This window comes from Labeo rohita, chromosome 21 (genome assembly GCF_022985175.1).
Source record: "Labeo rohita strain BAU-BD-2019 chromosome 21, IGBB_LRoh.1.0, whole genome shotgun sequence".
In the NCBI taxonomy this organism is placed as follows: Eukaryota; Metazoa; Chordata; class Actinopteri; order Cypriniformes; family Cyprinidae; genus Labeo; species Labeo rohita.
Genome location: NC_066889.1, coordinates 25,695,998 through 25,709,867, shown reverse-complemented (window position 1 = coordinate 25,709,867; position 13,870 = coordinate 25,695,998). Strand labels below are relative to the sequence as shown.

Here is a 13,870-nt window from a genome sequence, read left to right as displayed (position 1 = left end):
AAGTCAAGTCACCGCTGATCTCCAAGAGTCAAGTCAGTTCACTACTGATCTTCACGAATCAAGTCAAGTCACAGCCAATCTCCACGAACTAAGTCACGTCCTGCCTGACGGCTCAGAGCCCCATTACGCCTCGTCTGACTGCCCAGAGTCAAGTCACGCCTCGTCTGACCGCCCAGAGTCAAGTCACGCCTCGTCTGACCCACCAGAGCCCCGTCACATCTCGTCTATCTGTCTAGAGCCTCACCATGTGACCCAGAGTCAAGCCACATCCCGCCTGACCACTCTGAGTCAAGTCACGTCCTGCCTGATGGCCCAGAGTCAAGTCACGTCCCGCCCGACGGCCCAAAGTCAAGTCACGTCCCGCCTGACTGCCCCGTCTGGTCTCAAGTCCGCCTCCAGAGGCCTCCCCCGTCGGAGAAGCTGCGCCAATGCCTCCAGAGGTGTCAGCGCCGGCTGTAGAACCTCTTGTGGAGGGGGCGTTAACCTCAAAACTCTCTGCTTCTCCCTTTCTTCTGTCTGCCTCCTCTGTCCCTGTTCTTCCCAGGTCCCAGTCCATTATGCGGGTTTCTGCTCAGCCCTGGAGGGCCCTGGCGCCTCCTGTTCCACCCTGGAGGGTCTCGGCGCCTCCTGCTCTGCCTCCGGTTCCGTTCTGGAAGGTCCCGGTGCCTCCTGCTCTGCCCTGGAGGGCTCCTGCCCCTCCTGCTCTTCTGTTTGTCTCCTCTATCCCTGCTCTCCCCAGGTCCCAGCCCATGACGCAGGTCCCTGCTCTGCCCTGGAGGGCCCCGGCGCCTCCTGCTCTGCCTCCTGTTCTGCCTTCTGTTCTGCCCTGGAGGGCTCCTGCGCCTTCTGCTCCGCCTCCTGCTCCGCCCTGGAGGGCTCCTGCGCCTCCTGCTCGGCCTCCGGCCCCGCCCTGGAGGGCTCCTGCTCTGCCTCCGGCTCCGCCCTGGAGGGCTCCTGTGCCTCCTGCTCGGCCTCCGGCTCCGCCCTGGAGGGCTCCGGCACCTCCAGCTCCGCTTCCTGCTCCGCCCTGGAGGGCTCCTGCGCCTCCTGCTCTGCCCTGGAGGGCTCTTGCGCCTCCTGCTTCGCCCTGGAGGGCTCTTGCGCCTCCTGCTCCGCCTCTGGCCCCGCCCTGGAGGGCTCTTGCTCTGCCTTCGGCCCCGCCCTGGAGGGTATCTGCTCTGTCGGTCCTGCCTCAATCACCGGGCCCCCTCATGGACCTGGCCCTCCAGCCCTCGCCCTGTCTCGCTCCTGCCCCACCGCTCCCCTGGACTGTTGTTTCCTTCGAGCGTCTGGAAGCCGCTCCTTGGGGGGGGGGGCTATGTCACGAATCTGGTCGGTGTCCCGCTGTCCGCTCACCACCAGATGTCACTCTCACCCCATCATCACACTCTGACTCTTGTACCACACCCCGGACTACATCTCCCGTCATGCATCACGCTGATTGCATCAGCACATGTGACCAATCAGCAGCACCAAAAAAAAGCCCCGGTCTTTCCCCATGCTAGTCACGGATTGTTGTTGTATTGTTAGCGTTTCCTAATTTCTTGTTCCGAGTTCCTAGTTCCCAGTGTTTTTTCTTTCCCGCTTGGTTATCTCGTTTTGATTGTCTAGCCGCCTGCCTTTTGGACTTTCGCTTGTATTGGATTATTCTCTACGATTGCCTGTGATATTCCTGTCTGCTCCCGTTTCCCCCTGCCTGTACGACCATGTCTTTGTCTCGCCCCTTTAATAAAAGCTTGCGTATGGATCCGCTCGCCTCTCGCCTCTCGCCTCTCACTCCCGGTTACAACTACCTTTCTGAACGTGTCAGTTGCTGTCTATGCAGGGTCATAAAGTGCTTGGATATCATCAAAAATACCATAATTTGTGTTCCAAAGATGAACGAAGGTCTTATGGGTTTGGAACGACATGGGGATGAGTAATTAATGACAGAATTTTTTTTTTTTTTGGGTGAACTATCCCTTTGAGCTATCTGCTATCACAAATGAATTGCAGCATAACTGTTTACCAAGGTGTACTTAGCCTATTTTATTCACAGTAGTTTTTACGAAATCATAAAGAGCTTTATTGCCAAGTTTGCTTACAAACACAAGGAATTTGTCTTGGTGACAGAAGCTACCAGTGCACAGACAGGATCACAAGTGAAAAAAAAAGATAACAAATAAACAAGTGATTAGAATAAATAAATGAAAAGACACAAACAATAGACAAATAAACGAGTGATTAGAATAAATATGTGAAAGACAATACACAGTAGACAATATAATGTAAGTACAGATGTTCTATGTACAAATTATACAAGGAAATTGAATGTATGGAAGATATCAGCTGGTGAAATGATGAGGCAAATCAATAAGAATTGTATTGGGTTTTCATTGACACCTAATTTTTTGCAGTGTAAAAAAGAGAAAATATAATAATAAAGTTAAAATGATCAAACTAAAAGCAAGGTAATTAATATAATAGACTACGCTGATCAACAGATTTGTCTACCATAAATTGTACGGATTATTTACCCTGTGTAGACATATGGATAAACACTGCTACCTAGAGGATTGTTTTAAATCAAAACTGTGAATGCAGAAAAACGACATCAGTAAAATCAATGATCACATGGCTTCAGTCAAATGGTAATCAGGTTATGTTTATTTATTTGTTAATAGAGAGACAGGATAAGGGTGATATAGTGGATTGACCAAGCAAAAGGTAGATAGATTAAAGTGAGATCTGTTTTTTATTTAGGCTGTTTGTTATACGGTGCAGCTTAGATGGGATTTGTGTATGTGTTTTGTGTTGTGTTTGATGTTATGTCAGCTCTTTTTGCCTTGCAGCCCAAAAACACAGAGCGGATCTGCTGTCTGTATTGAGATGATACATAACAGTACAGCAGAGGGTCCAGAAAAACACTTGAGCTTCCCAAACACACAGCCATCAGGTATGACGAGTAGGTGTCCGACCCATCGCTTCCCATGGCTAAATGAACACAGTGGTACAACAGGATGCCATTAGATGGTGCAAAGCACACCACAAACTCAGTCAGCACAGCAGTGACCATAATCGCAGCCCTCCTTCGGTTGTCTGAGGAAGATGATGAAGTTACTGAGTGATCACGTTTAGCACAGAGCACATAAATGATAGTAGAGTAGCTCACTAAGATGACGACCAGTGGCAAGAAGTAGAAGATGCAGGGGAGAATTAAGAACACGGATAAGTATAATGTCTCTGAAGTGTTTTCATCAAACAAGTCAAAGCAGGTGACTCCCAGATTCTGGAAACGGAATGTTTGTCTCATTGAGAGAAGCGGGACTGTACCAGCGAGTGCCAGCAGCCAGACTAATGTGCATATGAATGTGGCTTTCCTTGTGGTCCTCCAGGTCAGAAAGGCGACGGGAAACACCACAGCCAGCAGCCTGTCCACACTCATGCACATCATCAGCAGTATGGAGCAGTACATGTAGCAGTAGTAAGCTGCAGTGAGCACACGACACGCCGCCTCATCGAACACCCAATCTGAGGCGTTCATCTGGTAGTGGATCTTCAGAGGCAGCAGCAGGGTGAAGAGCAGGTCCACACACGCCAGGTGAGCCATGTAGATCACTGCTGGTTTCTTCTCTTGAATCCTACAGGCGAACGTCACCAAGGCCAATGCATTTAGGGGCAAACTGATGAGGATGATGATGATGTAGAACAAGGGCATAATGCGTGTGACCAGCAGGATTTTGAGGAAGTCAACAGACTCGTCTAAGATGTTGAGTGTATCAGAGATTGATGCACCTTTGCTCTTATATGGCACAGCATCTGGAGTACTGCTCTTATTTGTTGCTGGAGACTGCTCAGAAAGGCCTAAAAACACAGTAAGGGTCGGACCTGTAACCAACACAAAACACAATGAGTAAAGTTCTCATACTACTACTACTAGACTACTGTATTATAAACTGCACAGTGTTGTTATTGCTAACTAAAACTAACATTAAAACTATGAAAAATATTTTTTGTAACGGAAATGAAGCTGGAATAAAATAAAATGAAATAAAATTACTAGATCAACAATATTGAACTAGTAAAAAGGCATAAAAAACATGTAGATCACAGGTGGTTGCTTCTCTCAAATCCTACAGGTGAACGTCACAAAAAAAGTGTTTAGAGGCAAACATGATGCATGTGATCATCAGGCCTTTGAGGAAGTCAAAAGACTCGTTTAAGATGTTAAATGCTAGAGACCACTCAGGAAAGCCTAAAAACAGGTCAGGACAACACAAGACATCATCAAAAAAAAAAAAAAAAACCCACACATGTAATACAATTATACAAGTCAGTTTTTCCCTTGAAGACATACTTTTTTTTTTTGGACAGAAGTAAGTAATAAAATATTTTTTTAAGAAATCAAATATAATAAAAATACAAAATATAGTTTTGGGTATAGGAACTATGCTATGTAGTAAAGATGAGTTATACGTATTTAGAATATTGAGAATAACAGCTCTTAAAGTGATAGCAAACTTTTGGAGAAGGTTAGACATAGTGTCTAAAGTACAATCTATGGAAAAGATAACATGAAATTAATAGTAAAAGTATACACTTTGAAATGATATGGGCACCCTTAAAATTAAAGTATTCACTATAATCAAAACATATTATATCCATTACCCTTTTACATAATCCCCCCTCTCTTTTAATTTATTTGTTTATTATTTTATTTAATTATTAAATATTATCAATTGATGTGAATTACTGAGAATTAGGGACTGTGTTCTGTATTTATTTAATTTTATTTATTTATTACTTTTTTTTATATGTAAACGTGTTTATGTATGTAAATGTTATTGTAATTTTTTATTATTTATGTTTTTTGGTAATGTGTTGGTGGTGAGTATTACTACTTGAGGAGAAAAAAAAGTGAATAGAATTGAAAATAGAAGGAAAAATGAGGAATAACTATTGATATATATAAAAAAATTGATTTTCATGGCTGTTAAAGTGTAAAATGGAAATTCTGTCTGCATTTACTCACCCTCATGTGGTTAAAAAAACATAAGTCTTTTATTCATCTTCATCTTTTAATAAACCCGGGAGTTATGAGTCCCTCCATTAAAAGTCCACACATTCAAATATCCAAAAAGCTCATAAAGACACTGTAAAACTAATCCATATGCATTGAGCGTCCAGGTCTTGTGAAGAGATATGTTAATTGTACACTGTAAAAAATAATTTGTTGAGTCAACTTAAAATAATTTGTAACCTGGCTGACTTAAAATTTTAAGTTCAGTCAACTCCAAAAAAAAAATATTCAACTTGAAATATTAAATTATACTAAGTGACAACTTAGATATTTGAGCTGAATCAACTTAAAATTTTAAGGCAGCTGGGTTACTTACCCATCTGTTAAGTTTAGCAAACACATATATCTAAGTTGTTAATTAGTACAACTTAACCTTTCAAGTTGACTAAACTTATTTTAGTTGACTAAACTTAAAATTTTAAGGCAGCAGGGTAACAAATTATTTTAAGATGACTCAACAAATTGTGTTTTTTATTTTTTACAGTGGATGAACAAACTTAATTTTTGTGTTTAGGTGTGTTCATACTTTCATAAGAGGGATAGTATACATTTTTAACTTTGTGTTTTACGGAAAAAAGTTTTTTGAGTTTGAAACATGACAGCAAAATCTACCTGGTGCCGCTGAACCGAGTTCCTCAGACATCTCCGTTGAAGACTTGCTGTCATCAGTTAGCTCATCAGTCTGTTCAAAGCTGCTTACAGAGCTCTCTGCAATCAAACAGGCCAAAAAAAACACCATCAGTGAAAACACACAAGCTACTAAAGGGAATTGGGTCCCATTTGCAAAGAGGCCTACATTTCTTGTGAGGATTATTAACAATGCATCTCTTAGCCAAGGGCGTTTCCTCCAAAGAGGTACGGAGGCAGTGCCTCCTCAAATAATTGGATGAGAAAAACAAAATACAAAAGTAAAACAACACAATCCAGTGGGTAAATTTACAGTTGGATTCTGTCTCTGTCTCTGTCTCTCTTCCCTCCCCTGAGCCCACTGAGTTTTAACAGACCCCCTAAAGCGTGCAGTGGGTTTGGTCTGGGGGTAATTGAGAATGAATGGGGGAAAGTCACTTTTTATGAATGTAATAAAAATATAAGTAAACAACCCACACACTTTAATATTACCACTTTGTCAAGTCATAATCAAACATCAGATGGCTGGAAAACATGATCTGTGTTTTTTTTTTCAGTGTAAGTTAGTGTAAATAATGTTGTTTTTTTTTTTCAAGAAAATGTGACTGGGACATTAATTTACTCTTTTTTTAATTTGCTTTTAGCAGGTGGATCTCTGCTCATTTCACGCAGATTGTGTAATGATTGTGAGGAAAAACAGAAAATAAACTTCTAAGGTTCATAGAAAGCATTGCTGAGAGTCCAGTGTTCACTGGAAATGACCATATGATGTGACCTAAATGCATTGAAGTCTCTTTATGTACAATATATTGTCAAAAAAGTGGCATAGCAGCAATACTTCCTATTCATTTGTGGATGTTAGTGCAATTTAAATAAATCATATAACATTCTAACATGTATAAACAGTTAAAATAGCATGCAATACTTAATATAAATATATTTTTAAGAATTGTGGTATCAAACAGTTTTGGCTATCATTGACTTCCATCCAAAATTTTTATTTAATTTTTCACAGAAGAAAGGAAGGCATACATGTTTGGAACAACATGAGTGTGAGTAAATTATTAAAGATATTTTATTTTGGGCTAAACTATCCTTTAAGTGCAGTTTAACCTTGTAATTCCTGTTTGAATTTGTTGTTTGTAGAACCACATCTATATTAACCTGTGTACATAGAAAAATTATAACTATGTTCTTTTGTACAGTGGTAATATGGTATTTGAAGGCAATATGGTGATTGGAGAACCATACATATATCATATTAAAAAGAAGCCCATTTAAAGTAAAAAACTTTAACACAATTTAAACCAGAAATCTACACAAAACAAGCTTCCTTACACACATAATATGACAGAGTCAAGGTTTCATCTGCATAGTTAAACACCATTAATAGACTGCAATTAAAAGTCAAACTTCTGTCATGTAGAACTGCACTGATGTACTTACCGTTAAAGGTGGCAGTGCATGCATGCAGAAGTATAATGGAAAATAAGATAGTTTTGACCTCCATGAGTACTGGTCAGGGGTCACTTCCTAAATGTGTATAAATTTCAGTGCGTCTTCACTCTCTGAGTGCTCAGTCTCTTCTGTGATTAGCGGCTCGGATTTATAAATGATGACTTCACCAGATCCTCCTACCTCCACTGAGCCTAAATTCATTGCTACAGAGTGATCAAGCTGTAATTAACAGACATCACAGCTCTGAATGAGAAATAAACAAATGGTTTATTTGTGTGTTTTCCCTAAAATTCCAACATTATTTCTTTATATAATGTCTTGATGTGCCCAAAGACTCGCTGCTCAGATTAGTGGATTTTATTTAAAGGGGTCATTTTCCACAAATTGATATGATTCTTGGGGGGTGTGACGCCACAACGACAGGCATCTGAGAATGGCTCGATTTGAAAAAGGGGATATTATTTTTACAGATTAATTAAAAAACCACTGCATGGATTTTTACCATTATAGGGTAGATGTGTACATACACTGCCAACACACATTAATGTAAACTTAGCATCCGATGACCCGTAGTAGTACAGCAGAGGGTCCAGAACAACACTTGTGCTCCCCAAACACACAGCCATCAAGTAGTATTTCCCCTCCTCACTGCTGCCTCCGGTGGCTATAGACAAACAGTCATTTGTTGGCGCAAAGCACATTACAAACACCACAATACATTTTTTTTGCTTTGCAAAACATCCCCTCACCTATTGTTAGTCTGTTCATTATAAAGGTCTTTGTATTATTAGGATAAGGATTCTTTTTATCATTTACGAGTTTGTTTCATTTCCAAGAAAAAAGGAGAAAATTTGAGCAGTCCAAGCAGTGTTGCCATCTTATTTTCAGGGAAAGTTGCTAAATGACGTTGTGATGTCACTGCGCGATGACATCATGTAATCAATGCAAAACTGCATAGAATAATAAAGCATAGAATAACATTTTATGTATTTTCTTATTAACTATACATTCTGAACAATTATATCATACGCAGTGTATTGGTAGTTAGTATTCTACACTTTAAGAAAAGTCTGTAAAACAGGGCACAATGCACTGCGTTAATTTGAAGAAATTTTGTGCATTTATTTTTCACAGGTTTTTTACCTGAATTTAAAATTACACATTGTATTTTATGTTCTTAGGTTACAACTTAGAAATTAACAATGCTTTTTTCTATTTTCCTAAATATTTTTTAAACTGATCACCAAGTGCAGGTAGAAACTAATAACAAGGTGTTATCATAAATGAACAATTATTATTGAACAGCTGCATCTAGCAACTTGATTTTAGTGATGTGTGTCCTGCTAGACACCTTTGAATTCCAATTTTTGTGTAATTTAGAGGGAAAATGTGTGTTTTTTTGTCATTTGAGTCACAGTTGCTAAAAGTTGCTAAATAAATGTTGTTGCTAGATTTATAAATTGCTAAGTTGGCAACAGTGAGTAGTGAGTAGATGTGTTTGTGAGAGTCTTTTCAGCCATATACAGGAATGGAGTGGAACACATTGTATTACTACAGGTAGGTCTACAAAACATTAAACACAATACAAGGAGGAATACTTTATGGATATACTGTGAACAGTAGCATTTGTATTAAACAATACACACTATAAAAATAAATAAATAAAAACAATAAATGGAAAATTACACAATGCATTTTAGGGCTTGCGGTCTGAAGCATTGCACTCTTCTGACCAATATATTGATGCATTAGGACTCAAATCTCCACATAATGTGTAAGAGCCCAATGATGTTGATGTTACATTTTCACTCCAGTGATTGCTGATCAACTGTCAGTTTCTAACTCCATAAAATGTACATCAGAACAAGTTAAAATACTAAAATTTGAAAACCCAGATTTTGCATTTATGATGAGCATTTAACCTTAGTCAAATTAAATTATTAATAGATAAATTATGAATGATGATGGATGTTTGGGTGTGACTCCTGAAGGTCTCTATGCACTATTTGGACCTTTTCATCCGGTTGTTGAATCTCCATGAAAAAAGGATGCAAAATTGCTCAGTCTGTGTGTTTGTGAGAATGTTGTATTTTCAGACAGATATTATTAATTCAGTTGATTGTTTTACTCTGTTTTAACATGGGTTTGTATAAAGATGTGACCCAACAGCATCCAAACAGAAGTTATAATCCACCATGGCGGAGCTCATTGGTTACTCAGGAAAGGGTGGATAGGACTACGAAGAAATGGACACAATCAATGATCAGATGGCTTCAGTCAAATGTTTTATTTATTATGTTTCATATTTTATTAATGTATTTATTAAGTGATATGGATGACATGCATCAAAGTCTATAAAAGTATATAAATAGTATGCATTCTCCAACAACCTTCATTGACACAACACAATAGTTGCATACATAAGTATGCACACAGAGACAATGAACAGCTACACTTTATTCCATCTTAATGGGGGAAGGGGACTTTTTTCTATTAAAGCATAAATAAAATGGTTAAGTAAATTCTGCTATATTCTGTTTATAAATAATTTTTAATATATGCACACATTCACTTATATTTGCGTACCTAATATGTTGAAAACGCAAAACGTTTCTTGTCTCATCACATGAAGTTATGAATTACTTGAATCATAGAACATAGAGATACCATACTTTCAATAGAGGGTTTGCATTTACATCACAATTTGGTCAGTTACCCGAATACACGGCCATATTCCAATGTAAACAATAGCTGTCCATGGAAAAACCGTTTGGAAACTGCTAAATCATATAGAGAAGGACTTAGTAAGCAAGAAAGAGTGCATTATTTTGACAAACTAAAGTTAATTTGTGGTAAAGATATGTACAAGCTGTATTAATTAAGATATTAGCCTAATATTTCACCTACCTGACCAGAAATTATAAGAACTAACATGAATGTTGTCAAGATTCTTGCTATGGAAATCCTGGTTCAGTTTGGCCAACCACAAATGCCTTTTGTTCCTCAAACAGTTTAATAACTTCTAGCAGTCTGTAGTACTCCAAATGTCTTTTCCAGTCTGACTGAGTAGTACGGCCCAAAACAAGACAATAATTGCCCATTTTCAGCAGCAGTTATAAGCAAATATGCATTGTTTACATTCAGTGGCGCCAATATGGCCAATTGATGATGCATTGTGAAAACACAAGCATATTTGAGAAAAAGTCAAGTAGTTTACATCACTGGACATTACTGTTTGTCATCTTTAACATTTCTATCGTAAAACAGTAGTCAAATACTATTAACATCTCGCTTTGTTTTAACATTAATACTGACGCTTCATGCTGAAATTTACGCTCTGTTTCTGTGATCAATAAACCCCGCCTACTTTGATTTGATTGGCCATCTCTAATCATTTTAACATTGATGAGCATTGTTAGACCAGCCTGAATATGTCATCCATTTTTAACTTGTAAGCAAACAAATGATACAGCTCAGAATATGGATAGTTGTTGTTGTTGTTGTTGTTGTTTTAAATCAACTTTTTGTTTTTATTTTTACTGTGCAGCTGTAGTGCACTGAGAAGTTTTTGTGTTTGACTGCGGTTTTGCTCTCTTTTTTGCTTTCTCACACCAAAACCCAGAGCGGATCTGCTGTCTGTATTGAGACGAGCCGTAGTAGTACAGCAGAGGGTCCAGAAAAACACTTGCGCTCCCCAAACATACAGCCAACAGGTAAACCGCATATGATGAATCTCCCTTGCGGTGGTCTTCAGTAGCTAAATGAACACAGTGGTACAACAGAATGCCATTAGTTGGAGCAAAGCACACTACAAACTCAATCAGCACAGCGATAGCCATAATCACAGCTCTCCTTCGGTTGTTTGAAGATGATGTTGCTAAGCGATCCGATTTTAGTGCATATATGATAGCGAAGTAGCTCACTATGGTGACAACCAGAGGCAAGAAGAAGTAGAGACAGGACAGGATGGAGAACAGGTACACATAATACAGTACTGCAGGGTCATTTTGGTGTAGCACATCATGGCAGGTGACGCCCACATTCTTAACGTTAACTGTTTGACTCATTAAGAGAAGTGGCACCGTACCAGCCAGCGCTAGCAGCCAGACTAATGTGCATATGAATGTGGCTTTCCTTGCGCTCCTCCAGGTCAGAGAGGGGACTGGAAACACCACAGCCAGCAGCCTGTCCACACTCATGCACATCATCAGCAGTATGGAGCAGTACATGTAGCAGTAGTAAGCTGCACTGAGCACACGACACGCCGCCTCACCGAACACCCAATCTGAGGCGTTCATCTGGTAGTGGATCTTCAGAGGCAGCAGCAGGGTGAAGAGCAGGTCCACACACGCCAGGTGAGACATGTAGATCACAGCTGGTTTCTTCTCTTGAATCCTACAGGTGAATGTCACCAAGGCCAAAGCGTTCAGGGGCAAACTAATAAGGATGATGATGATGTAGAATGAGGGCATGATGCGTGTGACCAGCAGGCTTTTGAGGAAGTCAACAGACTCATCTAAGATATTGATTGTGTCAGAGATTGGTGTAGTTTTGTGATTGTATGGTGGTGCCGCATTTTTGCCTAGGAACGAACCCGTGTTAACTGTTCGGGGTTTAGTAACTGTAACCAACACAAAACACCATTAGTGATGTTCACATATTACTACCAGACAAAAATACAATCAACTTTACTACATGAGCAGCTACATAGGTTGAATATCTGTTTTTTGAGGGCAGCAATTTCATATGAATTTGCACAATGTGAACTGCACGAAAACATACGACTGTTAAAAAAAATGTAAGCATGAAAACTTATGAATAATACCATACAAATTAGCCACCAGTTTGCCAAATGTAAAAAAGTTATGAATTGTCATGAGAATTGCCATGCAGTGTGTTGCATATTATTCTTACGTGCTGAAGAACAGTTCAGAGTAATGGTGGTTATGTTGTTAGATGTAGAAACCCGAACAGTGTTACAAACTGTAATCAATACAAAAGACCATTAAAGCCCTCATTATACCATTAGACAATTTTAAAAACTTAAAAACACATTTGAAAAAGAGACTTTGATGGAGATTTTTTAATACTAAAGGAAAATGTATTCAAGCAATACTTCTTTCCATGCAAACAGAATACATCAAGCAAAAATAAAAAAAAATAAAAATAAAAATAAATAAAAACTATAGATAACCTCACAATTCAACCTATAAAATAGCAGTTAGTTAATTTAATATGTATTCATTTTATATATATATATATATATATATATATATATATATAAATTCTATCACCCATCAGTGTCATGTACAGCACAGTGTTATTGGTAACTAGCACTAAAATTAAAAGTATTAAAAATCGTTTTCAATATTGAAATAAAGCTATAATAAAATATAAATATTAGATAAAAAAGTGAACTGACAACTGAAATTTAAGTTGAAGTACTACATTGAGTACAAAATGAAATGAAAAATAAATTTTCACAACATGAAAACTAAAACCAATAAAAATCACAAAAGCACTACAATTACTACAAATTAAAATACTGAAAATACAAAATATTAATACATTGTTATACTATATAAATAATTCTGAAATAACACTTCACATTACATCAGCAGTGCCAACTGACAAAATTTTGGCATTTAGAAATATCAGATTATTTTTAAATGGTTAATACATGAACTGAAGTACTTACCTCTGCCTGCAGTGCATGTGTGCACAGCTATAATTAAAAACAAGATCGTTTTTACTCCCATGATTAGCAATCAGCTGGCAGTTTCTAACTCTATAATATGTACATTAGAACAACTTAAAATGTTAAAATGTGAAAACCCCAGATGGAGGCACAGCCGCTCAGTGTTGTTCTTGATATCTGAGTGTGAAAATGATGATATCACTGGAGACTTTAACCTCAGTCGAATGGTGATGGATGTTTGGGTGTGACTCCTAAAGGTCTCTATGCACTATTTTCATTTTTTCATCTGGTTGTTGCATCTCCATGAAAAAGGGTGCAAAATCACTCAGTCTATGTGTTTATGAGAGTATTGTATTTTCAGACAGATATTATTAATTCAGTTGATTGTTTTACGCTGTTTTACCACGGGTTTGTATAAAGATGTAACCCAACAGCATCCAAACAGAAGTTAGAATCCACCATGGCGGAGCTCATTGGTTACTCAGGAAAAGATGGAGAGGACTGCAAAGACATGGGCACAATCAATGATCAAAATGTTTTATTTATTATGTTTTCTATATTATTAATGTATTTATTAACATGGAATGATATGGATGACATGCATCAAAGTCTAAAAAATATATATATATAGTATGCATTTTAAACAATATTCTCCAACAACCTTCACTGACTCAACACAATAGCCACATATATAAGTGTGCACAAAGAGACAATAAACACCTACACTTTATTCCATGTTAATGGGGAAGGGGCCTTTTTATCCGTTAAAGCATACATAAAATGGTGAAGTAAATTCTAGTATATTCTGTTTGTAATAAAATATTTTAATATATGCACAAATGCACTTTTATTTGCATGCCTGAAATGTGGAAAACGCAAAACGTTTCTTGTCACATCACATACAGTTAGGAATTACACAAATCATGTAGAGATACCATACTTTCAATAGAGGGTTTGCATTTACGTCACAATTTGGTTGTGGCACAGTTACCCGGATATGCCATATTGGCAATATGTTGAATACGCTA

The 13,870-nt window shown here is 38.3% G+C and overlaps 2 protein-coding genes across 2 annotated transcripts; both read right to left on the bottom strand.

Moving 5' to 3' along the window:
* Positions 1–2,764: 2,764 nt before the first annotated feature.
* LOC127152192 (proteinase-activated receptor 1-like) lies at positions 2,765–7,345 on the bottom strand. The gene is made up of 3 exons (XM_051092691.1): positions 7,252–7,345; positions 5,672–5,767; positions 2,765–3,867 (listed from the first exon to the last, which is right to left on the bottom strand). Exons 1-3 carry the CDS (start codon positions 7,343–7,345, stop codon positions 2,765–2,767), a joined length of 1,293 nt encoding a protein of 430 aa, XP_050948648.1.
* Positions 7,346–10,680: 3,335 nt separating this feature from the next.
* LOC127152191 (proteinase-activated receptor 1-like) lies at positions 10,681–13,846 on the bottom strand. Its single transcript, XM_051092690.1, has 3 exons — positions 13,834–13,846; positions 12,059–12,127; positions 10,681–11,765 (listed from the first exon to the last, which is right to left on the bottom strand). The coding sequence occupies exons 1-3, from the start codon at positions 13,844–13,846 to the stop codon at positions 10,681–10,683; spliced, it is 1,167 nt and encodes a 388-aa protein (XP_050948647.1).
* Between the last annotated feature and the right edge of the window lie 24 nt (positions 13,847–13,870).

Coding starts and splice junctions, on each gene's coding strand:
- LOC127152192 (XM_051092691.1), bottom strand. CDS start 7,345: ATGAATTTAGGCTCAGTGGAGGTAGGAGGATCTGGTGAAGTCATCATT. Junction 5,768..7,251: donor AGAGACTGAGCACTCAGAGA/GTGAAGACGCAC, acceptor GTTTGATTGCAG/AGAGCTCTGTAAGCAGCTTT. Junction 3,868..5,671: donor ACTCGGTTCAGCGGCACCAG/GTAGATTTTGCT, acceptor TGTTGGTTACAG/GTCCGACCCTTACTGTGTTT.
- LOC127152191 (XM_051092690.1), bottom strand. Junction 11,766..12,058: donor TCTGAACTGTTCTTCAGCAC/GTAAGAATAATA, acceptor TGTTGGTTACAG/TTACTAAACCCCGAACAGTT.